The following is a 26,401-nucleotide window of genomic DNA, read 5'->3' on the forward strand; positions in this document are numbered from 1 at the left end:
AAGTAAATAAAAAGAAAACTAGGGTGTAATCTTCCCAGGTACCCAGCAGTTGGGTACCATAACTTGACTTTATCTCAGATCTATTTGACTCCAGAGAGCCCCTAGCATTCATTAAGTGCTTATTATATGAAGGTACTGTTCTAAGCATTTTATATAAATTAATTTATATAATCCTTATAACAACTCTATAAGGTAAGTACCATTATTATTTCCATTTCATCATTAAGTCTGAGGCATAGAGATCTTGCCTAAGGTCATAGAGCTAATAAGTGACTATAAATAATGTATCTATCATATATTTGTGTAACACGTTTTAAAGTTTATTTTGTGGCCCTGGCCGGTTTGGCGCAGCGGTTGGAGCGTTGGCCTGCGGTATTGAGAGACCCGGGTTCGGTTCCCGCTAAGGGCACGTATCTCGGTTGCAGTTTGTCCCCGGCCCTGGTTGGTCGTGTGGGTGGCAGCCACTCGATGTGTTCCTTTCACATCGATGTTTCTCTCTCTCTCTCTTCCTCTCTCTCCCTCCCGCTCTATCTGAACAAAAAAATGGAAAAATGTCCTCGGGTGAGGATTAAAAAAAAAAAAAAAAAAAAAGTTTATTTTGTGGATAAAAAAGCTATGGTACATATACACAATGGAATACTATACAGCTGTAAGAAAGAACTGTTATCCTTTGAGACAACATGGAGGGACCTGGAGAGTATTATCCTAAGCTAAACAAGCCAATCAGAGAAAGACAGATATCACATGATTTTACTTATTTGTGGAATATAATGCACAAAACAAGCTGATGAACAAAATAGACCCAAAGACATAGAAGTAGGGTACAGACTGACAAACCTCAGAAGAGGGGGACAGGGGGGTGGGGGGAGAGAGAAACCACAGAATTTATATGCATGTATACATAACCATGGACATAGACAACAATGCTGGGGGTGGAGGGGGCGGGATTGGGAAAAGGGTATCAATGGGGGAAAAAGGAGAAACATCTGTATCAAAAAAAAACCTTATTGATGAATGATATTACTCAGTCTTTTCTACAGTTACACAGATGGTGTTTTTAACTCAAATGATAGCCTTTAATTTATATCTATTAAATATTTCGTATTAGAACCAGAAAAAATAAAATAAAGTTTATTTTGTATAGTTATATAATTGAACTGAAAATATTTAAATTTTTTATGTTTTCTAAATGTGACATTTCATCTGGCTTTAATATGAATAGTAAATGTAGTCAGTTTTTTTAGTTATTTACAAATTAGGACCAGCTTCTATCTAAGCATATTAAAACATCTGTCACATTTGCATATTATATTTTAAAAGGGTGTAAGCCCTTAAAGTAATTATCTATTCTTGGGTTATCTTCAACCTCATTTCTTAGACATACCTACCTCAGTCAAAATAAACTTTCCATTTATACACTCAATATGTCTTTTTGGTATACGCTCTGAGAATGCCAAAATAAGACCTTAGACACTGTCCTTGAAAAGTCGAAGAACTAGACATGGAAACTGAACTACTAGAATGTAGTTAGCAGCATATTGTCTTGAGCTAAACCTAATATCCAATGTTATAAAGGTGGTAACCACTAAAAGAATCAAATAAAAGTTGGAAGAATGGGGGAGTCAATAAATCTCTGAAAGTTGTTATATTGAGTACTATAGGTATAACCATGTTAATCATTATGGGAGTGACCAACAGAAGAACCTAAAATAAACGGTTTAAAAGTTATTGAATGGGAGCAGAGGAAAACTTTTACTTATTTTATACCCTTCTATACTGTCTTGTTTTTGTTTTTTAATTTTTTTATATTCAGGTGCATTGATTTCTTTAAAGAGTTCAGTGAGATATGTACTATAAAAAAAAATGTGATCATGTAGCCCTGGCTGGTTTGACTCAGCAATTACAGCATCGGCCTGCAGACCAAAGGGCTGTGGGTTTGATTCCAGTCAAGGGCACATACTTGGGTTGCAGATTTGATCCCTGGTCCCAGTTGGGGTTGTGCAGGAGGTAATGAACAGATGTGTTTCTCTCACATCAATATTTCTCTCTCTCTCCCTCCATCCCACCCTTCCACTCTCCCTAAAATTCGGTAGGAAAATATCCTTCGGTGAGGATTAACCAAAAATAATAATGATAATGATAATAATCATGTGCTGTGAAAACACAGAAGGGCCCTGGCTAGTGTGGCTCAGTTGGTTGGAGCATCCTCCTATATACTAGAAGGTGGTGGGTTCGATTCCTGGTCAAGTCACATACCTGGGTTGCCGATTTTATTCCTAATTAGGGTGCCTATGGGAGACAACCGATTGATGTTTCTCTTTTTCCCCCTCTCTTTTTCTCTTTCTCTAAAATCAATAAAAAAGAAAACAGAGGGAACGGTATAACCATTTTACAGGTCAGGTAAATATTACCACCTGCTTATGTAGAAGTTGATGCCTATGATACATTGGAAAATAACTGAGGAAAGGTCATCTCTGGCAGAAGGAAAAGTTAATGAAAAGGTGGAGTCATGAGAAAGATGGCCTTCTAAGATAAATCAGATAACTTGGTTATGATAAAAGATGGTGACTATTAAGTGAGGCCTGTGTGCTTTGCTCAATAAGAAATTTGAACTCTATCGTATCCCATAGGCAAGGGAGAAAATTAAAGAGTTTTAAACAATCTACTGGCATCAGATTCGTAATTTAATAACTTTAGTTGGTGTAAACTGTAGTTGGTAGGGCAGAGGAGAGAACCGTTGCTGGAAAGATAACTTATATAGCAAGATATAGGGGCTTAAGCCAACACATTGGTAGTAAAAATGGAGAAGGGACAGATCTGAAAAAGATTTAGGCAATATAATTTACAGGATTTATTGACTTAACTGGATTGGAAGGGGAAGGGATGCGTGAGGATGCTTCCCAGTGATCTTGAGAAACTGGTCACCCCAGCACAAGAAAGCTATAATGGACTTGAACCAGTTACAAGGTAGCCCCTTAAGACAATGGTGGATGGAGGAAGGGGCAGCAACAGAGGGTAACTTTTAAATATGTTTGTTGGCTTTTTTTTTTTATCCTCACCCAAGGACATTTTTCCATTTTTGTTCAAATAGAGTGGGAGGGAGGGAGAGAGAGAAAAACATCGACATGAAAGGGACACATCGAGTGGCTGCCTCCTATACGACCCAACCAGGGCTGGGGACAAATTGCAATCGAGGTACGTGCCCTAAGCAGGAACCAAACCCCCCGGGTCTCTCTGGACCGCAGGCAGACGCTCTCGTTTCTTTATTTTTAGAGAGAGAGAGAGATTGAAACATCGATGTGAGAGAGAAACATCGATCGACTGCCTCCAGCATGCCCCCTACTGGGGATCAAGCCCACAACCCAGGCATGTGCCCTGACCAGGAATCAAACAGGGACCTCTCAGTCTATGGGTTGATGCTCAATCCACTGAGCCACACTGGCCAGACAAGAGTAACTTTTAATAAAACATACTCCTTAGCAACAAACTGCCTTTTCAGTTTACTTTTTGGAGAAATGGATTAAAAGTTTTTATTTAGCCCTGGCCAGTTTGGCTCAGCCATTAGAGCGTTGGCCCTCTGACAAGAGAGTCACTGGTTTGATTCTGGTCAGGGGCATGTACTTCGGTTGCAGTTAGGTCCCCAGTCCTGGTCAGGCTCCTGCGGGAGGCACCAATCTATGTCTCCTCCCCCCCCCCCCCCTCCTTCTCCCTCCCCTATCTGAAGATGAATGGAAAAGTGTCCTTCGGTGAAGATTTAAAAAATAAAAGTTTTAATTTAGAAGGCCATGAATTCTAAAATTGATAGTATACTTGTCAAACAGTGGGCAAAAATAAAAATGTGTCTAATGGTAGTCTTTTGTTCAAATTTTATATTGTTGCTCTTAAGTTTTGAATAATTCTATTTAAGGTTTTGGATTATTATAGGCTTTTTTTTTTTTTTTTTTGGTACGTGCCCCTAGCGGGAACCGAACCCGGGACTCTCTGGTCCGCAGGCCAACGCTCCAACCACTGAGCCAAATCGGCCAGGGCTATCCTTTTTTTATGTAATTTTTTTTCAGTTCTCACCCAAGGACATGTTTATTAATTTTTAGAGAGAGAAGGGAGAGAGAAAAAGAAAAAATCAATGTGAGAGAGAAACATTAATTGGTTGCCTCTCCCGCACACCCTAACTAGGGCTGGGGATTGAACCCAAAACCCAGGCTTGTGCCCTGACTGGGAATCGAACCCGCAACCTTCTGGTGTACAGGACAATGCTCTAACTAGCTGAGCCATGCCGGCCAGGGCTGTATCTGTTTTTAAACATTGAATATCTTAGGTGATTATTTTCTGTAGATTGAGAGAAACCATAATTTGTGCTGGCTTGGTTTTTATTTTAGATATTTGTAATCTTTCTTAAAGATGATCATAATTGCCTCTTTTTATGGCAGTTTTTTCAGTAATGGAATGGTAATAGCAACACTAACACAAAGAAATGTGTTCCCTTTAGAAAAGTAGCTTTTGCTGCCATATAGCGAACCATCATGTTCCACTGTTGAGGCTGTTGGAAGTTTAGAAGTTGAACCAACCATATTTTGTCTGGAGCTCAGTTTTTCAAATTAACAGGAAATAAGTTGTATTTTTTAAACATTTAGGAGTAAAAAGACATTGTATTTCTATTACTGAGTACTCTGTACTAAATAGTTTGCCATTTTCTGAAATATTTTTACTTTTACTTATTAATAAGGGGACCCAATGGTTTTATTAAAAACTATTTAGTATATTTAAGCTTAAACTCATTGTTACCAAATCTTTGGGTAATTTTACCTACTAATGTGTCAAGTTGTTTCCTTTCATAAATTATCTGTAGAATTGAGTGCATTGTTCCCAAGTGATGACCTGGATTATTCATACTTGCAGCTGAAGTATGTATGGGGATAGGTTGTTTTTCTTTCTAGGTGAAAATCTCACCAAACATTCTCACCTCTTGCTGATGAAATTGTTTTAGGTGCATATAAACTATTCCGCTTCATAGTATTGAAAGAAACCTTGTTCTTTTTTCTCTCAGATTTCAGAGTTTGAATGTTTTAATTTAGAATGGGGTAATGTCAAAGAAACATTTTTATCTTATTTTATTTTATTTTTGTTCATTTTTATTGAGCTTTCTTAGTGGAACAGTGATTGTATATTTATGCAACGATTCCTCCAGTGTTTTCTTTCCTTCTCTTTTTTTTTTTTATCCTCACTCGAGGACATTTTTCCATTTTTTATTCAGACAGAGCGGGAGAGAGAGAGAGAGAAACATCAATGTGAAAGGGACACATCGAGTGGCTGACACTCACCCGCACAACTCAACCAGGGCCAGGGACAAACTGCAACCGAGGTTCATGCCTTTATCGGGAACCGAACCCAGGTCTCTCTGGACCACAGGCCGATGCTCTAACCGCTGAGCCAAACCGGCCAGGGCTATTCTTTTCTTCTTTACAGCATAATCTGAGTTAGGTAAATGTTATCTTGCTTATTTTGTAGCTTTCTCAATCTTAAGGCAGAAACTAAAGATACAAAAAGGAATAACATTTTAATAGTGTAGTAGAATAAGTTTTAAACTTAAGGAACTTCCTTAGACATAGTGATTCATTGCTTTATATTTTTTCAGAATTCAGTAGAAAGCACCCTAAAATGAATAGTATAATCTCAGGGGTATAATATAGAATTATGTTTTCCAACTTGGTTTGCTAAAATTGTAAAATTTAAATTTATTTTCCTAATCCTCCACATTCATTCATCCATTGTTTATGCAAGTATGCCATCAGTCAGAGTGTATATAGAAGTGTCAACAGATACACCATTTGCTTTACATATCTGCTGCGTCACTGACTTAATCAAAGTGAAATCTTGACAGAAGCTTGCTATTAGATTACAGAAAATTTATTACCCTAATTATTAATCCACGTAATTGTGGCATATTGTTTCTAGCACTCCAGGCATTCCTTGAAATATCAAAATATGGAATGATTTGATGATGAATAGTGAATTAAAACTTAAAATATCAGCAGATCACTAACCATGTGGCTTTGGTTGAAAACATTTTTCCTAAGAATTAACTGGCCAGATTTTGCTAAAAATAGCTTCTGCATGTTTGAAAGGAGTAAAGTTGATTTTGAGAAATTACACTGGATACAATTAATGTTTGGAAGAGTGGCTCACTTATATATTTGAGTGTATTATAATTATTTTTCATTTAAGATCTCTAAATAACTTAATACTCAGCTTTCATCATTGTTTTAGTCATATTTCCTTATTTTTAAATTCTTACATTTTATTCAAGGGAAAGCCTTCAGTAGACCTATAAAATAGTTACTCCTCAGATCAGAATTCTGGTCAGCAGTTAAAATTTTCTTTTTATTTCACCTAATATTACAGCACTTTCTTCATATTACTACCTAATAGTCAAAGTGTTTCCAGTTTTTTTTAATCATACCATTGAATTTCAGTAATACTAAAGTTTTGCCTTTAAATTAAAGAGGATTTCAAAAATAAGAATGGCTACAAGCAATACTTCATAAAGGAAGATAGAATAGTGCAGCATTTGTCTTGCTTTAGTCAGTCCTTACCTGATTTATCTTCTAGAATTAATTTGTTTATAGTCTGTTGAGCAAGAGCCTACTGTTTGATTTTTTTGTAATTTTTGCTTCATTACTAGTTGACTATAGGTCCAAGGCAATGATTCTATTCTCATCCCTGGCTGCCCATTACAATCACTTTGGTAGCTTTTCAAGTAGTAACAATAATTAAAATACTGATGCCTGGATCTCACCCTCAAATATACTAATTTAATTGGACTGGGATAGGTTCCAGGGATCCGTAATTTTCTAAATCTTTCCAGCTAATTCAGGTGTACAGTCAAGGTTGAAAACACTGCTCTAACCTAATTTGAATTTGAAAGCTTGAGAAATTTTTGGACTGGCCATTCTAATTACAGAGGAACAATGAATGATAGCCCTGAATAGTCCCAGAAAAGAAAACAATTAACTATGAAAATGGGTTTCAAATATACAACTTAAACTTAACCAATATTATGAAAGTATTATCATAATAGCTATTGTTACTTACTGAGCATCTAAGAAACCAGGCTTTTTGCATTTTTGTTAACTCCTTATAGCAACTCTGGGAGGTTGGGAATATCTTTTGTTCAAACAGCAAACTGAAGCCATCCAAGGGGATATGCTTGTAAATGGTAGAGCCAGGATTGGACAACATACACATTTGATTTTTATAACTTGAGATCTTTTCACTATTTTTTTTTTCTTTTTCTTTTTTATTTATTTAATTTTATTTTTGTTACAGATGTTTCTCTTTTGTACCCCATTGACACCCTCCTCCCCAACCCCCCTGCCCCGTCCTCGGCTTTGTTGTCCATGTCCATTGGTTATGCATACGTGCATATAGCTTCTGTAGTTTATCTCTTCCCACTCCCACCACCCCCTCTTCTGAGGGTTGTCAGTCTGTACCCTACTTCCATGTTTCTGGGTCTACCCTATTCCTCAGACTGTTATATTCATTATATTCCATATATAAGTGAGATCATATGGTATTTGTCTTCTTCTGCTTGGCTTGTTTCACTTAGGATAATACTTTCCAGGTCCTTCCATGTCGTCTCAAAGGATAAGAGATCTTTCTTTCTTAACACCTGCATAGTACTCCATTGTGTATATATACCACAGGTTTTTATCCATTTTTCTACTGATGGACACTTGGGCTGTTTCCAGATCTTAGCTATTGTAAATAGTGCTGCTATGAACGTGGGGGTACATATATTCTTTCTCATTGGTGTTTCAGGCTTCTTAGGGTATATTCCTAGAAGCGGGATCACTGGGTCAAATGGAAGTTCAATTTTTAATTTTTTGAGGTAACACCATAGTGTTTTCCATAGTGGCTGCACCCGTCTGCATTCCCACCAGCAGTGCACTAGAGTCCCCTTTTCTCCAAACCCTCACCAACACTTGTTTTTTGATTATTTGTTGATGGCGGCCATTCTGACAGGTGTGAAGTGATACCTCATTGTTGTTTTAATTTGCATCTCTCTGATGATTAGTGATGTTGAGCATTTCTTCATATGTCTCTTGGCCATTTGTATGTCCTGTTTGGAGAGGTGTCTATTCAGCTCCTCTGCCCATTTTTTAATTGGGTTCTTTGTCTTCCTTTTGTTGAGTTGTATTAGTACTCTATATATTTTGGAAATTAACCTCTTATCTGATGTATCATTGGCAGTGATGTTCTCTCATACAGTGGGTTGCCTTTCCATTTTGATGCTTGTTTTATTTTGCTGTGCACAAGCTTTTTAGTTTGATGTAGTCCCGTGTGTTCATTTTTTTCCTTTCTTTCTGTTGCCTTAGGTGATGTATCAGTGAAAATTCTGCTCCGTATGATGTCCGAAATTTTATTGCCTACATTTTCTTCTAGAATTTTTATGGATTCACTGGTCACATTTAAGTCTTTTATCCATTTTGAGTTTATTTTTGTGTATGGTGTAAGTTGATGGTCTAGTTTCATTTTTTTGCATGTAGCTGTCCAAATTTCCCAACACCATTTATTAAAGAGGCTGGCCTTACTCCACTGTATGCTCTTGCCACCTTTGTCAAATATTAATAGAGCATATTGCCGTGGGTCCATTTCTGGGTTCTCTGTTCTGTTCCACTGGTCTATATGCCTGTTCTTGTGCCAGTACTAGGCTGTTTTGATTACAGTTGCTTTGTAGTATAACCTGATATCTGGTATTGTGATCCCACCTACTTTGTCCTTCTTTTTCAAAATTGCTGTGGCTATTCAGGGACTTTTTTGGTTCCATGTGAACTTTTGAAGTATTTGTTCTAGTTCTGTGAAATATGTCATTGGTATTTTGATGGGGATTGCACTGAATCTATAGATTGCTTTGGGTAATATGGACATTTTAATGACGTTAATTCTTCCAATCCATGAACAAGGTATGTGTTTCCACTTTTTTATATCTTCCTCTATTTCTTTTTTCAATGTCCTGTAGTTTTCTAGAAATAGGTCCTTTATTTCTTTGGTTAAGTTTATTCCTAGGTATCTTAATTTTTTTGCCAGGATGGTAAATGGGATTGTTTGTTTAGTTTCTCTTTCTGTGAGTTCATCATTGGTGTATAAGAATGCCGTTGATTTCTTAACATTAATTTTGTATCCTGCTACTTTGCCAAATTCATTAAGTCTAGTAGATTTTTGATGGAGTCTTTGGGGTTTTCTATGTATAATATCATGTCATTTGCAAATAATGACAGTTTCACTTCCTCCTTTCCAATTTGTTCTTCATGTCTGATTGCTGTGGCTAAGACTTCCAGTACAATGTTAAATAAGAGTGGCGAAAGTGGACATCCCTGTCTTGTTTCTGTTCTTAAGGGAAATGTTTTTAGTTTCTGCCCATTGAGTATGATGTTGGCTGTAGGTCCTTCATATATGGCCTTTATTATGTTGAGATATGATCCCTCTATTCCCACATTGCTGAGCGTTTTTATCACGAATGGATGGTGGATGTTATTTAATGCTTTTTCAGCATCTGTTGATATGATCATGTGGTTTTTATTCTTCATTTTGTGTATGTGGTGTATCACATTTATTGATTTGCGAATATTGTACCAGCCTTGCATCCCATTTGGTCATGGTGAATAATTTTTTTGATGTATTACTGGATCTGATTTGCTAGTATTTTGTTCAGGATTTTGGTGTCTATGTTCATCAGGGATATTGGCCTGTAGCTTTCTTTCTTTGTAGTGTCTTTTTCTGGTTTTGGGATTAGAATTATGCTAGCCTCATAAAACGAGTTTGGAAGTCTTCTTTCTTCTTGAGTTTTTTGAAATAGTTTGAGGAGAATGGGTGTTAGTTCTTTTTTGAATGTTCAGTAAAACTCCCCCATGAAGCCATCTGGGCCTGGGCTTTTGTTTGCTGGGGGAGTCTTGATTACCTCTTCAATTTCCTTAGTTGTTATTGGTCTGTTCAAGTTTTCTATCTCTTCCCGGTCCAGTTTTGGGAGACTGTGTTTCTAGAAATTTGTCCATTTGCCTTAGATTGTCGAATTTGTTGCCATGTAGTTGTTCATAGTAGCTGTTAACGATCTTTTGTATTTCTGTGGTGTCAGTTGTTACTTCTCCTCTTTCATTTCTGATTTTGTACATTTGGGTTCTCTCTTTGTTTCTTGGTGAGTCTAGCTAAGGTTCCATCAATCTTGTTTATCTTTTTGAAAAACCAGCTCTTTGTATCATTTATCCTTTGAATTGTTTTTTTTGGTCTCTATGTCATTTATTTCTGCTCTGATCTTTACTATTTCTTTCCTTCTACTTGCTCTGGGGTTTTTGTTTGTTTGTTTGCTTTCTAATTCTTTAAGTTGTAAGGTTAGACAGTCAATTAGAACTTTTTCTTGTTTCTTGAGGTAGGCCTGTAGTGCAGTGAACTTCCCTCTTAGAACTGCTTTTGCTGCATCCCGCAGATTTTGTGTTGTTGTGTGTTCATTTTCATTGGTTTCCAGGAAGTTTTTAATTTCTTCCCTTGGAGCATTCAGTCAATTTACATTTAAGGTGATTATTGATATGTACTTATTTATTGCAATTTTCGTTTAGTTTAGTTATATTTTTCTTCCTATTTCTTCTAATTACAGCAGTCCTTTTAACATTTCTTGTAGTGCTCATTTGGTGCTAATGTATTCCCTTAACCTTTTTTGTCTGGGAAGCTCTTTATTTGACCTTCTATTTTGAATGACAGCCTTGCTGGGTAGAGTAGTTTTGGATTCAGATGCTTGTTTTTCATGACTTTGATTACTTCATGCCATTCCCTCCTGGCCTGTAGTGTTTCTTTTGAGAAGTCAGCTGAGAACCTTGTGGGGTTTCCTTTGTAGGTAACCTGTTGCTTATCTCTTGCTGCTTTTAGGATTCTCTCTTTGTCTTGAATTTTTGGCATTTTATTTACTATGTGTCTTGGTGTGGGCCTGTTTGGGTTCTTCTTACTTGGGACTCTCTGTGCTTCTTGAACTTGAATGCCTTCTTCCTTCACCAAATTAGGGAAGTTTTCTGTCACCATTTTTTTAAAATATATTCTCTAATCCTTGCTCATTTTCTTCTTCTTTGGGGACTCCTGTGATGTGAATATTATTACGTTTCCAGTTGTCCCACAGTTCTCTTAAGCTGTCTTCCTGTATTTTAATCGTTTTTTCCTTTTGGTTTTCTGATTGGTTGATTTTTTTTTTCTACCCTGTCTTCTAATTCACTGATCCGGTCCTCAGCTTCCTCTGCTCTGCTCTTTAGACCTTCCAATGTGTTTTTTATTTGTGATATGTCACTCTTGATCTCTTCCTGGTGGTTTTTAATTTCCAATTGGTTTAATTTTAGCATCTCTATGTCCTTACTCATGCTGTTGAGCTTCCTCAAGATCATGGCTCTGAATTCTAGCTCTGTTAACTTGCCTAACTGCTCCACATTGATACCATCTTTGGTGGAGGTCTCTTGTTCTTTCATTTGGCTTTTGTTTCTGTGTTTCACCATTTTGGCTATCACAGTGGGCTTTGGAGCCTGCCAAGTTTTCCCTGTAGGTATTGGTGTTCTGCTGTTTGTGGCTCCCTCTCCTGGTTTAGATGAGCGAGGGAGCACCCACGTTAAACACCACTGTCAAGTCTTACTTACCTGGTTAGAGTTACTCACCCAGGAATGGTACTATTATCCTCTAGCTTTTTGCCTGGAGGCTAGCAGTCCAGGTTATTTGAAGAGTTAGGTTATTAGTTGATTGATAAACTCCCCCAGGTGCTCAGCATAAGGGGATTTCCTGAGGGTGGGGCAGATGCTGGTTGTTAGTGAGCCTCAATTAGCACTTCAATGGCCCATAGGGTGGGGTTGGATCTCCGAGAGAGGGGCTGCTGCCTCTCCCCAGAGCCCTGGGAAGGAGCAATATGGCCACCGTCCTGCGTGGCAGGAACTCAGCAAAAGCTCTGAGCACCCTCCAAATCCCGAGTGTCCCCACACAGTTCCAGTCCAGTCTGCCCTCCCTCTGCCGGAGCCCAAGGTGAGTGGCTGTGGCTGTTTTAGCCTCTATCCCGGCTCTGCGCTGTGGGGCCGCCTGGGAGTGTGACCCGAGGACGCCGCTCCCAGCTAAGGCGGCTGCCGAGCTGTCGACCGTGGGCTCCCAGCCCCCGTCTCGCGCCTTCGCAGTCCTACTAGGATCGAGTCAGTGCCCCTGGTTATATGGTCCTCGCAAGCTGCTTTTCTGTTGCTTTTTCCCGTCGATTTGTCTGTGTTATAGTTGTAATTCCAGTTTCGTTCTGTGTAGCTTCCGTTCACTCTGCTGCCATTTTGGAAATCTCTCACTATACTCTTAAAAGATAAACTGAGGCATATTAAAACTCTTAATTGTTTGAGCAGAAATCAATTCAAATCCAGCAACATCGGATGCAAATGGTTTTTTTGAAGCATCCCACCAACAGAAGTTAGGGGCAAGACTTTTATTATAGAAAAATTGCAGAGGCAAAGCAAGGAAATTACTTGATTGGCTATAGCTTAAGCAGTTGCCTTAGTAAAGCCTGGTTGGCTGTATCTGATTGATTGTCTTGGGTTTTGATTTCTTAACTTTGAAGTGTTCCCAGGCTTAGGTTTTGGTTTGATTACATAGGCTGCTAATACCTTAGAACCAACCCAGTCTAATGGCCTCCTTGTTTAATTTAACAGTGTCATGCTGTATGAAAATTTTGTTATTCAGTTTGACTTATTTTATTTTAAGATTTTCTTACTGTCATGTTTCTTTAGAGCCATGGATATCATCACCAACAAAAATATATTAATAAGTGCTTAGTGTTGGAAAGCAGTAGAATATTCCTGACTTGGACCAGGTTTATAGCTTTGTGTTGGTGATGTGATGGTGGCAGTAAAAGAAAACAAATGCAACACTTTTTTTTAAATTCAGAAAATGTAGGTTGTGGGTTCAATCCCCAGTAGGGGGCGTGCAGGGGGCAGCCAGTCAACATATCTCTCTCATATTGATGTCTGTCTCTCCCTTCTCTTTCTAGAAAATCAATAAAAACTTTTTTTTTTTTAATTCAGAAAAGGTATATAACTCATGAGTGTTCCCTTTGTTCATTGTTATGAATTAACTTATTTTGGCATCTAGCTATATGAAAAATAGCATAAGCCATTTTTTGTCTTGCTGTTAAGCTAAACTGTTTTGTAGCAACAGTTAGACTTTACTTACAGCAAAATTATCACCACAAAATAAAATTTGTTGGCTTTTTCTATATATGAAAACCTCATTATAAGCCCTTTAAAATTTTATAAGATGTGGGTCATGTGGGGGGTGGGAGGGGAAAAGTTATATTCTAACAGTAATTTATCAGGGAAATCTTTCTACAGTGAAAATAATATGAAATGTACAAAATCTAAAATTGATATACATACAAATCTTTATTGTACTTAAAGTATATTTATATAAATTGAGGAAAATTTGGCTAACCTCAAAGCTGAAATTTAGTTTAAGAATAATAAGTAAAAATCATTTTTAAATGAGAAGAAAGTTAATACATACAAAAGTCCTGTTACAAGTAAGGTAAATTAGTTATATATATATATATCGCTCACATAGGTAGATTTCTAATTCCAACCAGGAGGATTCTATCAGAAGTTTAGGAAAACCTGCCAATCATAAATAATATGAAAATAGATATGGATTCCAAAGGGGGGAAAAATGCAATTTTGGGTATCATTTTTGTATTTTTTCTGAAGATGTCTATGTATTTCTATTTAAATTATTTGGCTAGTACTATAGAAGCCTAATGGAATAATGACCTATAGTGCCTAGAGTTAGACTTTTTATACAAATAAGACTTCTCTAATGCATATACAAAAATGGCCTATCAACTTGCTGTTAAAAGTACAACCTTGCTATATAAAAGTTATATAACTTCTTTCATTTCTCTTCTATTAATATTTTTGTATAAATGTTTGATGGTCAGCATTTTTTTTAGGACAGTGATATTAATTTAAAAAGTAAAACTGTGCCCTGGCCGGTTTGGCTCAACAGTTAGAGAGCGTCGGCCTGTGGACCAGAGAGTCCCAGGTTCAGTTCCCTCTGAGGGCATGTACCTCGGTTGCAGTTTGTCCCTGGCCCCAGTTGGAGCTTGTGGGTGGCATCCAGTTGATATGTCTCTCTCACATCAATGTTTCTCTCTCTCTCATCCTCCTCCACTTCCTCCCGCGCTATCTGAAGATAAATGCAAAAATGTCCTCCAGTGAGGATTTAAAAAAAAGGTGAAACTGCACTTACTGGTGCGGCTCAGTTGGTTGGAGTGTCCTCCCATGCACCAGAAGGTCTTGGGTTCAGTTCCCAGTCAGGGCACATACCTAGGTTTTGGGTTCAATCCCTGGTTGGGGTGTATATGGAACGCAGCCAGTAGATGTATATCACATTGATGTTTCTCTGTCTCCGTCTGTCTCCCTTTCTCTCCTTCTACCTTTGTTACCTCTCTAAAATCACTTTTTTTTAAAGGGGTAAAAGTCAAGGAATTGAAAGTTTTAACCTTTTTTACTCCTTTCATCCTTTATGCCCTTGAAAATTTCTGTTATCATAGCATGCATTTCTTTGTGTGTGAATCTGTGTGTACCAAAGATGGTTATGATCACTTTATAAGGCATTGAACATTTACCACAATTTGTAGTTAATTTAAATTATTTATTCACCATGAAAAACAAGTGTTTTCCTCTGAACACTGCAAATTCATAAGTAAAATGCCAACTTAGCATCATAAATTAAATCTTTTAGAATTTGACTTTAATAATCTAATGCAGCTTTGAATTACATTTTCTTTCTGTTTACCCTAGACTGGAACTAAATATAGTCTACTTTACAAAGTATGTCAGAGAACTTGAAATATTTTACAAGTTACATGATGAAAAAAAGCATTTAATTCTGTTAAAGGAATAATTCTCTCCATTCAACACACATACATTGAGCAGCTTTGTGTCCAGTTCTGGGGGAATTATGGTAAATAAGACATTTCCTGTCCACAGTGAAGTTGTAGATTATTTATAAGTCATTATGATGAGAACAGACTTCTGTGAAAGTCCCTAACTGAGAGTAGGAGACCAACCAACAGAAGTGTTCCTGGAGATGGTAACATCTGAGCTGCCTGTGTTTCTCATATTTTTAATTAATCAGTTGGTGTTATGTGGTGCGGAGAAGTGCTTCCCATGAATTGCTTACAAGTGTGCTAGGATACTGAGTCCTTCAGTCCTGAGGACAACCAGATGAGCAGGAGCCCCAGTTGTAAACAGCCTCCTGCTTTTTCCCAGTGCCCCATACAGTTGTTACCGTTTGCCCTGTGTGGTGATACAAAGAATATTGGGAAATAGTGGTGTAGGGAAATGCTACAAGGAATGGATTCTCCACTAGAGATTCCAAGGGTCATAAACTTGCAAGTAAAAGATAAATCTAATAACCAAATTTTAAAATGGCCTTATTTTTTTTTCTTAAATTCTGATAAAATATACATAACAAAATTCACCATTTTAACCTTTAAGAGAGAGAAAGGAAGGGAGGAGAGGGAGATATCTTTAGGCCTCTATTTCCTTTTCTGTTGGACTAGAACTAGAAAGTTCTATCCAACTTTTGCATTTATTTGCTCTATATATCTGCTTAACTATAATGTTTATACTGTGAAATTTTATATTTATTTTATAACTACATTTTTAAATTTATACCAGTTTTTTGTTTGTTTTGCAGCTGTATTCAGGAGCTATTCTTGAAGTCTGTGGATGAAAATTGGGGAGGTTCCCACAAGTCCAAGGTATGTAAAATTAACTTTAGTAAATTCTCAGTTTAATCATTTAAAATCAACATTTCACAAGAATAAATTTATTAAATATTCCCTTGAATAAGAATTTTTAGGATTACACTTTCTCAACAGCATATACATTTTTTCCGCATCTTTTTTCATGGAAATGTGGCATTTTATAGTAATTGTTGAATACTAGGTTACTTTAAGCAAGTATAATATATGAAATTTAGATGTAAATACAACACATGACGGGTGGCTTTTTTTTTAAAGGAGAATCTTTCCTTTACCAACTATAAATTTTACAAGACCCTTTCTTTTACCAAATGTTAATGTCATCTCTTTTTTTTTTCTCCTCACCCGAGGACATTTTTCCATTTTTTGTACAGATAGAGTGGGAGGGAGAGAGAGGAAGAGACAGAGAGAGAGAAACATCGATGTGAAAGGGACACATCGAGTGGCTGCCACCCGCACGACCAACCAGGGCCGGGGACAAACTGCAACCGAAGTACGTGCCCTTAGCGGGAACCGAACCCGGGTCTCTCCAGACCGCAGGCCGATGCTCTAACCGCTGAGCCAAACTGGCCAGGGCAATGTCATCTCTTTAAATAGCATTTCATTGGAGTATATTTTAAATGTAAATTGATTCACATAAAACTCCTAAGGAACGATTATATTAGTGAAACTATACCTGTCCTAAATGACAAATCATCTAGACTAGAATTAATTACCATAAAACCTGAAGTGCAGAAGAGAGGAAGTTATACATATTATATATCTCCAAAGGAAATTGTAAGGAGAAATATTTGAAAGGATAATTGTAAATATTCTTTTGGCTGAATAATCAAACAGTAATGAAGCTTTGCAGCTCCAAAAATACTTGAGCTAAGGCTTTTTTCTGTTCTGTCCTTGTATGTCACTTGAAAATCAGTTTTATGAAACTGAACTTGTCTGAAGGTGTCAACCCGTGTGGTTGTTGGTACCTGTACAGTACCAATAGGAATCCCAATTTGGAGTGCAGTGAAGAAGGAAACTTTATTCATTGGGAACAACTCAACTGTTTTATAGCACAACTATGGAACAACATGACTACAAGACAACCTCTCAGGCTAAATGGCTCTGCCCCACACTGCCCTTCTTTGGTTCACTCCACTGGATCTGCTCTGCTGTGGACCAACAAAAAGTCTTCAGTGTTTCAGCTACAGCCAGGGAAACAGTTTTCGTTCTCTGAGCCAAAGTGGAGCTGACTTATACAGAGAGAAGTGCCTGCCCCTGTGCCTGATTGATCCATCCTCATGCAAACCAGGACTCCAAATCCTCACCATTTGATTGGTTCAAAAGGCACTGTCCTAACTGGTCTGAATCGGGCCACTCTGATTGGTCAGTGAAGATGCTGACAGGAATATAGCTGCACAACTACGACTGGACAAGGAAAGTCTCAGTGCTATTGATTAAAATGGGATTCTAGGAACCTCCTTATGAGGGTTGGCTCAGTTGACAGGAAAACTGCGCATGCAGGCAGCTTAGTGCCCTTAAGCATGGATTTGACTTGGGACATTTTATCTGAGGCCCAAAGTAGATACACATCTAATTAACTACATTCCTTGTTAGAATAAGCACAAAATCTAATGTAGCACAGAATATAACATCTACATCTGCTTAAGGAAAAAGAATCTTCTCTGTATTTTTTTCCTCAAACACTTAAATTCAGAATTGTGCCATAGTTGTTTTTATGTAAGTTCTCTGAATGCTAATGTGATCTCTCTTATTCCTAGAAAATTTAGAAGTTACTTTTTAATTGTATTGATAATTCATATTTACTGACTTGTTTTATTAATAATCTTTTGTGAGTTAGCTTCATGAAGTCAAGAGTTGTTTTGATACTGCAGTTATTTCTGTGTGTGATATCAGGTTTTATTATGTCCATGGTAATAATTTGCATAGTTTGTAGCTGTCTTTAATTTTTTTTTTTTTTTATTGATTTTAGAGAGAGAGGAAAGGAGAGGGAGAGAAAGAGAGAAACATTGATGAGAGAGAACGATTGGCCACCTCCTGCATGTGCCCTGACTGGGAATCAAACCAGCGACCTCTTGATGCATGGGATGACGCTCAACCACTGAGCTACATTGGCCGGGCTGTAGCTGCCTTTAAAAGCTTGAGTATAGCCTGGCCTGTGTGGCTCGGTGGATTGAGCATTGTCCCTTGGACTGAGAGGTCTTGGTTCGATTTCCAGTCAGGGCACATTCCTGGGTTGCAGACTCGTTCCCTGTAGGGAGCATGCAGGAGGTAGCCAGTCAGTGTATCTCTCTCATATCAATGTTTCTATCTCTCTCTCTCTCTCTAAAAAAATCAATGAAAACTTTTTTTAAAGCTTGAGTATAGTTTCTCAATTTTTATAGTTGAACTTAAATTATATATATTTTTTGTATATAGTTAAATTATTAAACTTGTGGATACATATAGTCATAATGTCTTTTTCTTTCAAAACAGTTGGATTTTAATTGTGTGTAAATACTTAATTAGTACAAGCTTACTTAAAATGAAGATGATTGTTTAATTACATAATGCATAACCATATTTAATGTAAATACATACAACACCATTATTTTCTGAGCCCATGAGAAGCTGGTAACCCATTCCCACTTTTAGACTCATTTTCTTAAAGATGTTCTGGAATAGGGAATGAAAGAGAACTTCCAGTTCTTACAATAATTACAAATACCAAACTAGTTTTCATATTGTTCTTTGTCAACAACATCGGGTAGCTTCTGGGACTAGCATGATAACTTTCATTATACTTTAACTTACAATACATTGTCAGTTTTTTAAATTGACTAAATTTAAATTAGCCATGTCATAATATAATAAATTAATTAATGTTAAATTTTTTTAAGAAGAGAAGGAAATTTAAATTTTGAAACCTTTATCCACATTTAACAACTGTGCTTGAGGAGTCCCAAATCATATTTCTTAGCCAATTCCAGGTATGCCTACTAAACAGTATATATAATAATTTCTCTTAATAGATTGAACCTAGTGTTGTTCACTTGTGGTGACATCAAAAGTAATAATGTAAATAAGTATGTTTTCCTTCTCAAGCAGCATGAGTTTTATCATGATAAGAATATGTCTGTCTCTCCAAATAGTGCATTTTCTGTAATTTTTTAGATCATGACAAACTTTTTCTGTAAAAGGCTAGGTGGTAAAGATTTTAGGATTAGTTACTTGTTACCTGGTGTACCAGTCTCTCTTTCCTTTTGTTACTGCTCTTGCCTCTTATATTCAAAAAGACCTTTTCATAAGGCAGATTTGATTGTGTGGCCTTTTGCTTAAAATCTTGATAGTTTCCCATCACATACAGAATAAATATCCAACTCAGTAGCATCATAGGAGACCCATCACAACATGGTAACTTTTTTTGTTGTTCATATGCAGAACTACTTGCAGTTCTCTGAACTCTGAGCTCTAAGTCTTTGCACACACTATGTATATCTCCTGACTTATGCCCCTTCTTAATTCTTGTGGCAGACTCCTGTTCCTTCCAAGTTTGGTTCAAGCATTAATTTTGGGTGGCTGTTGAACAGAATTTTTCACTCTCCTCTGTATGTTCCATAGCAATTCCCACATAATACTATATACATTTTATTTTATTTCATTACTTTCTGTCTTTTTGCCTCTACCAAACTAGGAATGCCTTAAAGCCCAGAATTTTACTTTTTTTTTGTCATTAATATACCTAGAATCTACCTAACTGTGTATGTCTTACTACGCAGAATTCAATTATTGAATAAATGAATGGATTTACTAATTTTTTATCTCATTAAAGCGTGCCCCCACTTTTGACAGATGTCAATCTACTAAAAAGCCTTTGTTTACATCGGTTATATACCGATGATGAATTTGTAGTCTTCAAACATTTCTTTTCTGGCTTTACTTTTCTGAATGAGAACTCATAATTCTTTTAGTTTGTCTTCTCTTCATTATTGTACCTCCAATCTCCCTAAATTCTCTTAATTATTTAAATTGCCCTTCTCTGAATATTTTTAAGTGCTTTTAAATTGTCTTGTTGGTAGGACCCAAATGACTTATAATTTTGCACTCCAGATGGTTTTTATGCAATAATACATTTTTCTATTTTAGAAATACTCTTTAGATACCCAATATCTTTCATTGAGCACTGTTAAGAATTCAGTTCTATTATTATTTGTTGTTCTCTTTTTATTATTGTTTCTGGATATATGACATTTTTTTTTTTTTGCAATATGTTCTGATTCAAGTATATTTGCTTCTAAGCAACAGGAAAACATCTAATTATTATTCCATGTAATTTTATATGACAGTTCATAAGTTTTAATTATACTTGTCATAGGCCCTTATAATCAAACTACATCTTCAAAAAAATTTTTTTTCTTTATTAAGTTGAGAGAGAGGGGGAAACATCGATGAGAGAGAACATCGATTGACTACCTCCTGCATGCCCCTCACTGGGGATTTGGCCCACAACCTGGGCATGTGCCCTGATCGGGAATTGAACCAGCAACCTCTTGGTGCATGGGTTGACGCTCAACCACCGAGCCACACCAGCCAGGCTCAAACTAAATCTTAAAACCAATAGAGTACATTGTAAGACTACTTGTAATGTGATCAAAGGTATATTATTAGATCTAACTGAGTATATTTTGTCTCTTTTCTATTTATATTTTAACCTGTTTATAATTTTTAAAAATAACTTATTTAAGCATTTTTAAACTTTAATCTCAAGACGTAACCATTTCTATTACCCACTCATACCCACTTTTATCATTTTGGAACAAAGAAGAGGATTTATTTATTTAACAATTTTTTTATAGTTAACTCTGAAGAGTCTCTGAATTATAAGAGTTCCATGACTTTCCAAGCAATGTGAATAGCAAAACTTAATTTCTCATAGAGATTTGCACAAATGAAGTGCTGATAAGAATCCCAAGGGAAACGCTGAAACATTTAATCTGTTTTCTAATCACTTCTGTATCTTTTCATTACTTTGAAGTGTATTAACCAAACTGCCTTTCTGACAGATAACTAAATTGGCATAATAACATTTTCTAGAAATTCAGTGACTAGTTTAGGAATCTCCAAACTGATATTACTGTGCTATTTTTAAATAGCAGAAAGTAAAGTAGAAAATAAATACTCTGAGGTCTTTTTGCAAGTCCCCCATAGTCTCATATAGCCTGTGCTAGTGCCATGTGTATATAATAAGTACTCAAATATCTGTTAAATGATTAATTTACTGCCTATAAAATGTGATTTGCTACTACAGAGCATTTAGCAGATACTCTCCTCATTCAAAATTAGGAGACTTATGGATCTATGCTTAGCAGAGAAGAGAACTGATTAAAATAGTCATTAGTGACTCATCTTAATATTTCTTTTTAATTTGTTCACACCATTACAGCCTGTTAAAAATCTGTTAAATGAATGAAAAAGTAATTACATGTGCCAGGTTCTGTTATGTATGGATAGAACAAATATAAGAATAGTCCTTTTCTCCAGAGAGGTTTCTTACATAGTAGGGGGCATACTGTATATTTAATGGTGTTTTGCACAGGTGTGTATTAGTCAAAGAGATGGTAAAAATTCAGCAGCATATCATAAGATCATTTTTGTTTGGAGATTCGGGAGTCTGCAGAGTATTTGGACAAATCCTAAGGGATAAAATTAATATAGAAGATATTCTAATACATCAGAATAACAGTCTTATTTTGAAATAAATTTGTAAGGGAAATTTAGATGGGATATGTAACTGTTCCAGCAAGTCCTCAAAACCTTAAAAGAAAAAGGAAAACCATTTACTAATCTTTGTGTTGTTGTCCTAAATGCGAGTATGTAAAGACCATAATGGAACATGTCTATATGGCTATTGCTAGTTAATGCTAAGTTCAAAAAATAAATTCTCAAAAGCATGTGTCATTATAAAATCAAAGTAAGGAGTATGTAAACTGTAACTTAGAACTGGAATTAAGAACCATCAAATGTTGCCCTGGCTGGTTCTGCTCAGAGGTTAGAGCATCGGCCACAGACCAAAGAGTTGTGGGTTCGATTTTGGTTAAGGGCATGTACGTCGGATGCGGTTCAGTCCCTGTCCCTGGTCCGGGTCGTGTGGGAGGCAGCCAGTTGATGTGTCTCTCTCACATCAATGTTTCTCTCTCTGTCTCAGATAGAACCCCATATTAAAATAGTAATAGTTAACATTTTTTGTTTTGCCATGTACTTTATATTTTCTTGCTTGATTATTTTAAAGATTTTGCTTGGTGCGTCTGGGCTTTTTTTCTTTGTAAATGAATATTTATGGATAACTATATAATATGAACATAAATGTATAAAAAGAATGTTTATCTTTGTTAACAACCATAGGAAACAAATCTGCTTTATGTATACATATTTGCTTCTATATCACTAATTATAGACTAATGTAATTTTTAATTATCAGATGCATTCAGTAGTGTGGTTCATATTAATTTCGTTAACTAATAGCCTTTACATATTTCAGTTACTTCCAAATTTCCAGACTTGGTTAGCAGGACCTTATATAACATATCTTTGAATTATTGTGTAATTATTTCTTCAGTATAAAGAAATTTCTAGAAGGGGACTTGTAGGTTTAAAGAGTATGTACATTTTAAGACTTTTGGTTCATTTTGCTAAATACCCTTCTGGAAGGATGAATCCATTCTTATTTTTCCCACAACTAACCCCCAGCAAAATTCTCTCTAACCTTAAATTTTATTTTAATTTTTGTCACTCTGAATGAGGTTACCTCATTGTTTTATTTGACACTTATTTGATTATTAGGCTAAACATTTATTTCAAATGTTTGTCAGCCATTTATATATTTGTACATGACATGTCCCTATCTGTAGTCATTTCTCAACCTAGTATTTATTTTTTTAATAATTTATAGGAGTTCTTTTATAAATTATGTTAGAAATGATTTTCCCACTATATTTTATTTTACTTTTAATTTTATTTATAGTACTGTTTTGCTGTCCTGAAATTTCCGTTTTTATATAGGCATATCTATAGAGCATTTATTTTAAGGTCATGTTTAGAAGAAGAATTTTATTTTCTATATTCAAGTTGTCTGTATTAAATTCTATGATAGTATTCTGAACTTCTGTTTTAAAAAAAAATTTTTTTTTAACTGAAAGTATTAGTTGTGTGACTACATGTTCAGCATTTTTTCTTCCCTGCAGAATGTAAACTCCTTAAGATCAGAAATGATGTCTGTTTTATGTAGCTTTATCTCTGTTGTACAACATGCAGTAGGTACTCAATAAATATTTGTTGAATGAATTTAAATTGTTAATCCATCTATAATTTATTTAGATATAAGATATGATGTAGACACCTTTTTTTCTTTTTCCTCAAGTATTTGACAGTTTTCCCAAAAGTATGCATTGACTAATTCACACACACATCCCAGATGCATGCACATATAATCAAGGTCTCCCTACCTGCCTCTCTCTCTCATTTGATAGCTTAATCATATTAAAAAATTCCTACAGATATTTGTATCTCTCTAGATTTTCTAATTTATTTATTTGTTTTATCTGTTCTGGTATCAGTATCATATGTTAAAAAGTAGTTGAACACATTTTTTTTTCTTATTTTTTCTAAACTGTGACTATCCTCACATTTACTCTTCTAGTTGAACTTGACTACTATTATTATTATTATTATTATTATTTTCTTTTATCCTCACCTGAGGACATTTTTCCATTTTTTTGTTCAGGTAGAGAGAGAGAGAGAGAAACATCGATGTGAAAGGGACACATCGAGTGGCTGCCTTCCACACAACCCAACCAGGGCCGAGGACAAACTGCAACTGAGGTGCATGTGCCCTTAGCGGGAACCAAACCCGGGCCTCTCTGGATCGCAGGCTGTCATTCTAACCGCTGAGCCAAACCGGCCAGGGCGAACTTGACTATTATTTCATCAAGGCTTCAGAATCCCACTGGAATTTGGGATTTTGATTAATTTAAAACAGTTAACACCTTAAAATATTTTGTTTTCCCATTGAAGTGTATGGGGTGTGTGTGTGTGTGTGTGTGTGTGAATCTCCTTAGTTGTTTCATTTAGGATCTAATATTTTACTTAGTGAGTTTATTTCTTTTTGTTTTGATCTTTGTATCTAGCTTGAATTTAAAAGTGAACAATTTGAATTTCTTTCTTTTCTCTTAAGCTTTTGTCAGAAGTGATAAACCGAAATTATTCAAAGGACTGCAAATCAAGGTACGGTGACATTTTTTTCTTCTTTTTTTTGATTTATTGATGACAGTATTACAGATGTTCTCCATTTCTCACCCACCCCACCCCCCTTCGCCCTCCTCCAGCCAGCCTCTGCTCCACCGCAGGCTTTCCTCACACTGCTGTCTGTGTCCATGGGCTATGCATATATGTTCTTTGGTTAATCTTTTTCCCTCCCCCACCCCTTCCCCTCCCCAAGGTAAGGTGATTTTAATGCAGTCCCTTTTTTCCAGCATTAATTTATTTATTTTTTGAAAATTGATGTCTTAAGGAATGAGGTCATGTTTGTTGTCACATTTACCCAGAGTTAGGATTTTGCAGAGGTCTCTGGAAAAATATTGGACCCAGCCAGTGGGTTGGAAGTTTCAGAAATCCAGCCTAATTATAATTATAAACTAATTGCAACAAAATTGTTAGATTTCTTAAATCTAAAGTCCAATGCAGAATTCTGTCTGATGATTTGTATACACAGCCTATCTTAGCATTGCTCTTGTACAGTCATTCTCTCGGTAATTATTTTGAACCTATGTGCTTCATCCATTAGATGTTAAGCTCTTTTGAGAGTTTGAGACTATCATATATGTAATAAATATTTGTTACACTCAATAAGTATAACTCCCATGTAAACTATGTTGATACTAACAAGTGTTTTTTTTTTTCTTTAGAGGTCAACTGTAATTTTTTAAATTGTCGTTTTTTTATGGAATATATTCAGTTCTTTCCCAAAAGACTTTCTTTAAGACCTGTTGTGATGTTACATCTAAAAGGTTTTTTGTATTACCATTAAATTTAGTTAAGCTGGATTGCATTGGTTTGGATTTTGGTTGAGGCTAAGAAGGCTCTTCAAAGGAGGTAATAATAATAATGATGTCCATCTTTTTGTAGTATGTTCGTGGTTCAGACCCTGTACTAAAGCTTTTGGATGACAATGGGAACATTGCTGAAGAACTAAGCATCCTCAAATGGAACACAGACAGTGTCGAAGAATTTCTGAGTGAAAAGTTGGAACGCATATAAATCTTGATTAAATTTTGTCCTATCCTTTTGTTACCTTATCAAATGAAATATTATAGCACCTAGAAAATAATTTAGTTTTGCTTCCATATTTTGATCAGTCTTTTACTGTGAGGCATTAAACATCTAATTAAAAGTTGAAGTGGCAGCACAGCCCATGATATATAAGGACTTGGCGAGTTTAGCAAAATTCATGTTTTATAAATTTCTGTCCTCCTACATTTGTTGAAACTATTAACAAAGCACTATGTAATAGACTTGTGGTTAATTATGCAAATGATAGTTTGTGATAATTGGTCCAGTTTTAAGAACAACAGATTTTTTAATTAGGGAGGTTAATAAGGGAGATGATTACTACTGTGCCTCATGTGCTGTGTCCTGTTTGCAAGTAATGACAGTAATCTACAAAGCAAATAAGGTAGACCAAGCCTTCACAGATTGCTTGATCCTCAGATTCTCTCATATTTTTGTATCACCTAGCTTTCCTTTTAATAGAAATGCTATAGTATATAATGAATGAATTGCATAAAAACTTTATGGCTTTGTATTGTGAAACAGATTCAAGATCTATAAGAGTGAAATATTCACAAAGATTTGCGTTAATGAAAACTACACAGAAAACCTTTTTGAGGATTGTGTGGGTCTGATATTTAGCAAATTCTTGTGCTTTACATTCTTATAGAAAAGTCAATTTGAAAATGATTATTTGTAAGACCAAAATATAAATTAAAAGTTTCAAAAATCCAAATTTGAAAGCCTTCTGATTTATCATTTTATGTTTTAAAAATGACACATTTCTCAGTACACTTTTCTTTTCATATAAGCCTTTATTTTCTTTAGCCAAAATGTGAAATGGCTGCACCATTTAAAACTTATAACTTAACTTCTTATTGTGGGTAATAGTGCTTCATATTTGTCTAGCAATTTTTTAATTTTTCTAAGTGCTTTCATTTATGAATACATTTTTGTTAGCTTACATAAGGACTATCTCTTAAAAGATAGAATTTTTATGAGCTATTATAAATGATTATTCTTCAGAAGCTTTTGAGATCTTGTTCATCAGTTTGACTCAGATAAACTTTTTTTTTATTGAATTTTTTGGAGAGAGAGAGAGAAACATCAATGTGAGAGAGATACCTTAATTGGCTGCCTCCTGCACACCCCCTATTGAGGATCAGGTCCACAACCCAGGCACGTGCCCTGACTGGGAATCCAACCGAGACCTCTCAGTCCTTGGGACAATGCTGAATTCCCACACTGGCCAAGCTCAAATAAACTCTTTTATAATTTTTTTTTTTTTTATCC

General features: G+C 35.9%; 1 protein-coding gene across 1 annotated transcript in view; it reads left to right on the top strand.

Moving 5' to 3' along the window:
• The window catches only part of SELENOF (selenoprotein F), a 36,444-nt gene extending 10,600 nt beyond the window's left edge, over positions 1-25,844 (top strand). Inside the window, exons 3-5 of the mRNA XM_036257321.1 lie at positions 15,742-15,805; positions 24,018-24,067; positions 24,968-25,844. Coding sequence (XP_036113214.1) covers positions 15,742-15,805; positions 24,018-24,067; positions 24,968-25,099 — 246 coding nt within the window. The 3' untranslated portion in view covers positions 25,100-25,844. The remainder of the gene's footprint in view (positions 1-15,741; positions 15,806-24,017; positions 24,068-24,967) is intronic.
• Positions 25,845-26,401: the final 557 nt, after the last annotated feature.

The sequence above is a fragment of the Molossus molossus genome, unplaced genomic scaffold, assembly GCF_014108415.1.
Source record: "Molossus molossus isolate mMolMol1 unplaced genomic scaffold, mMolMol1.p scaffold_m16_p_12, whole genome shotgun sequence".
NCBI classification, from domain to species: domain Eukaryota; kingdom Metazoa; phylum Chordata; class Mammalia; order Chiroptera; family Molossidae; genus Molossus; species Molossus molossus.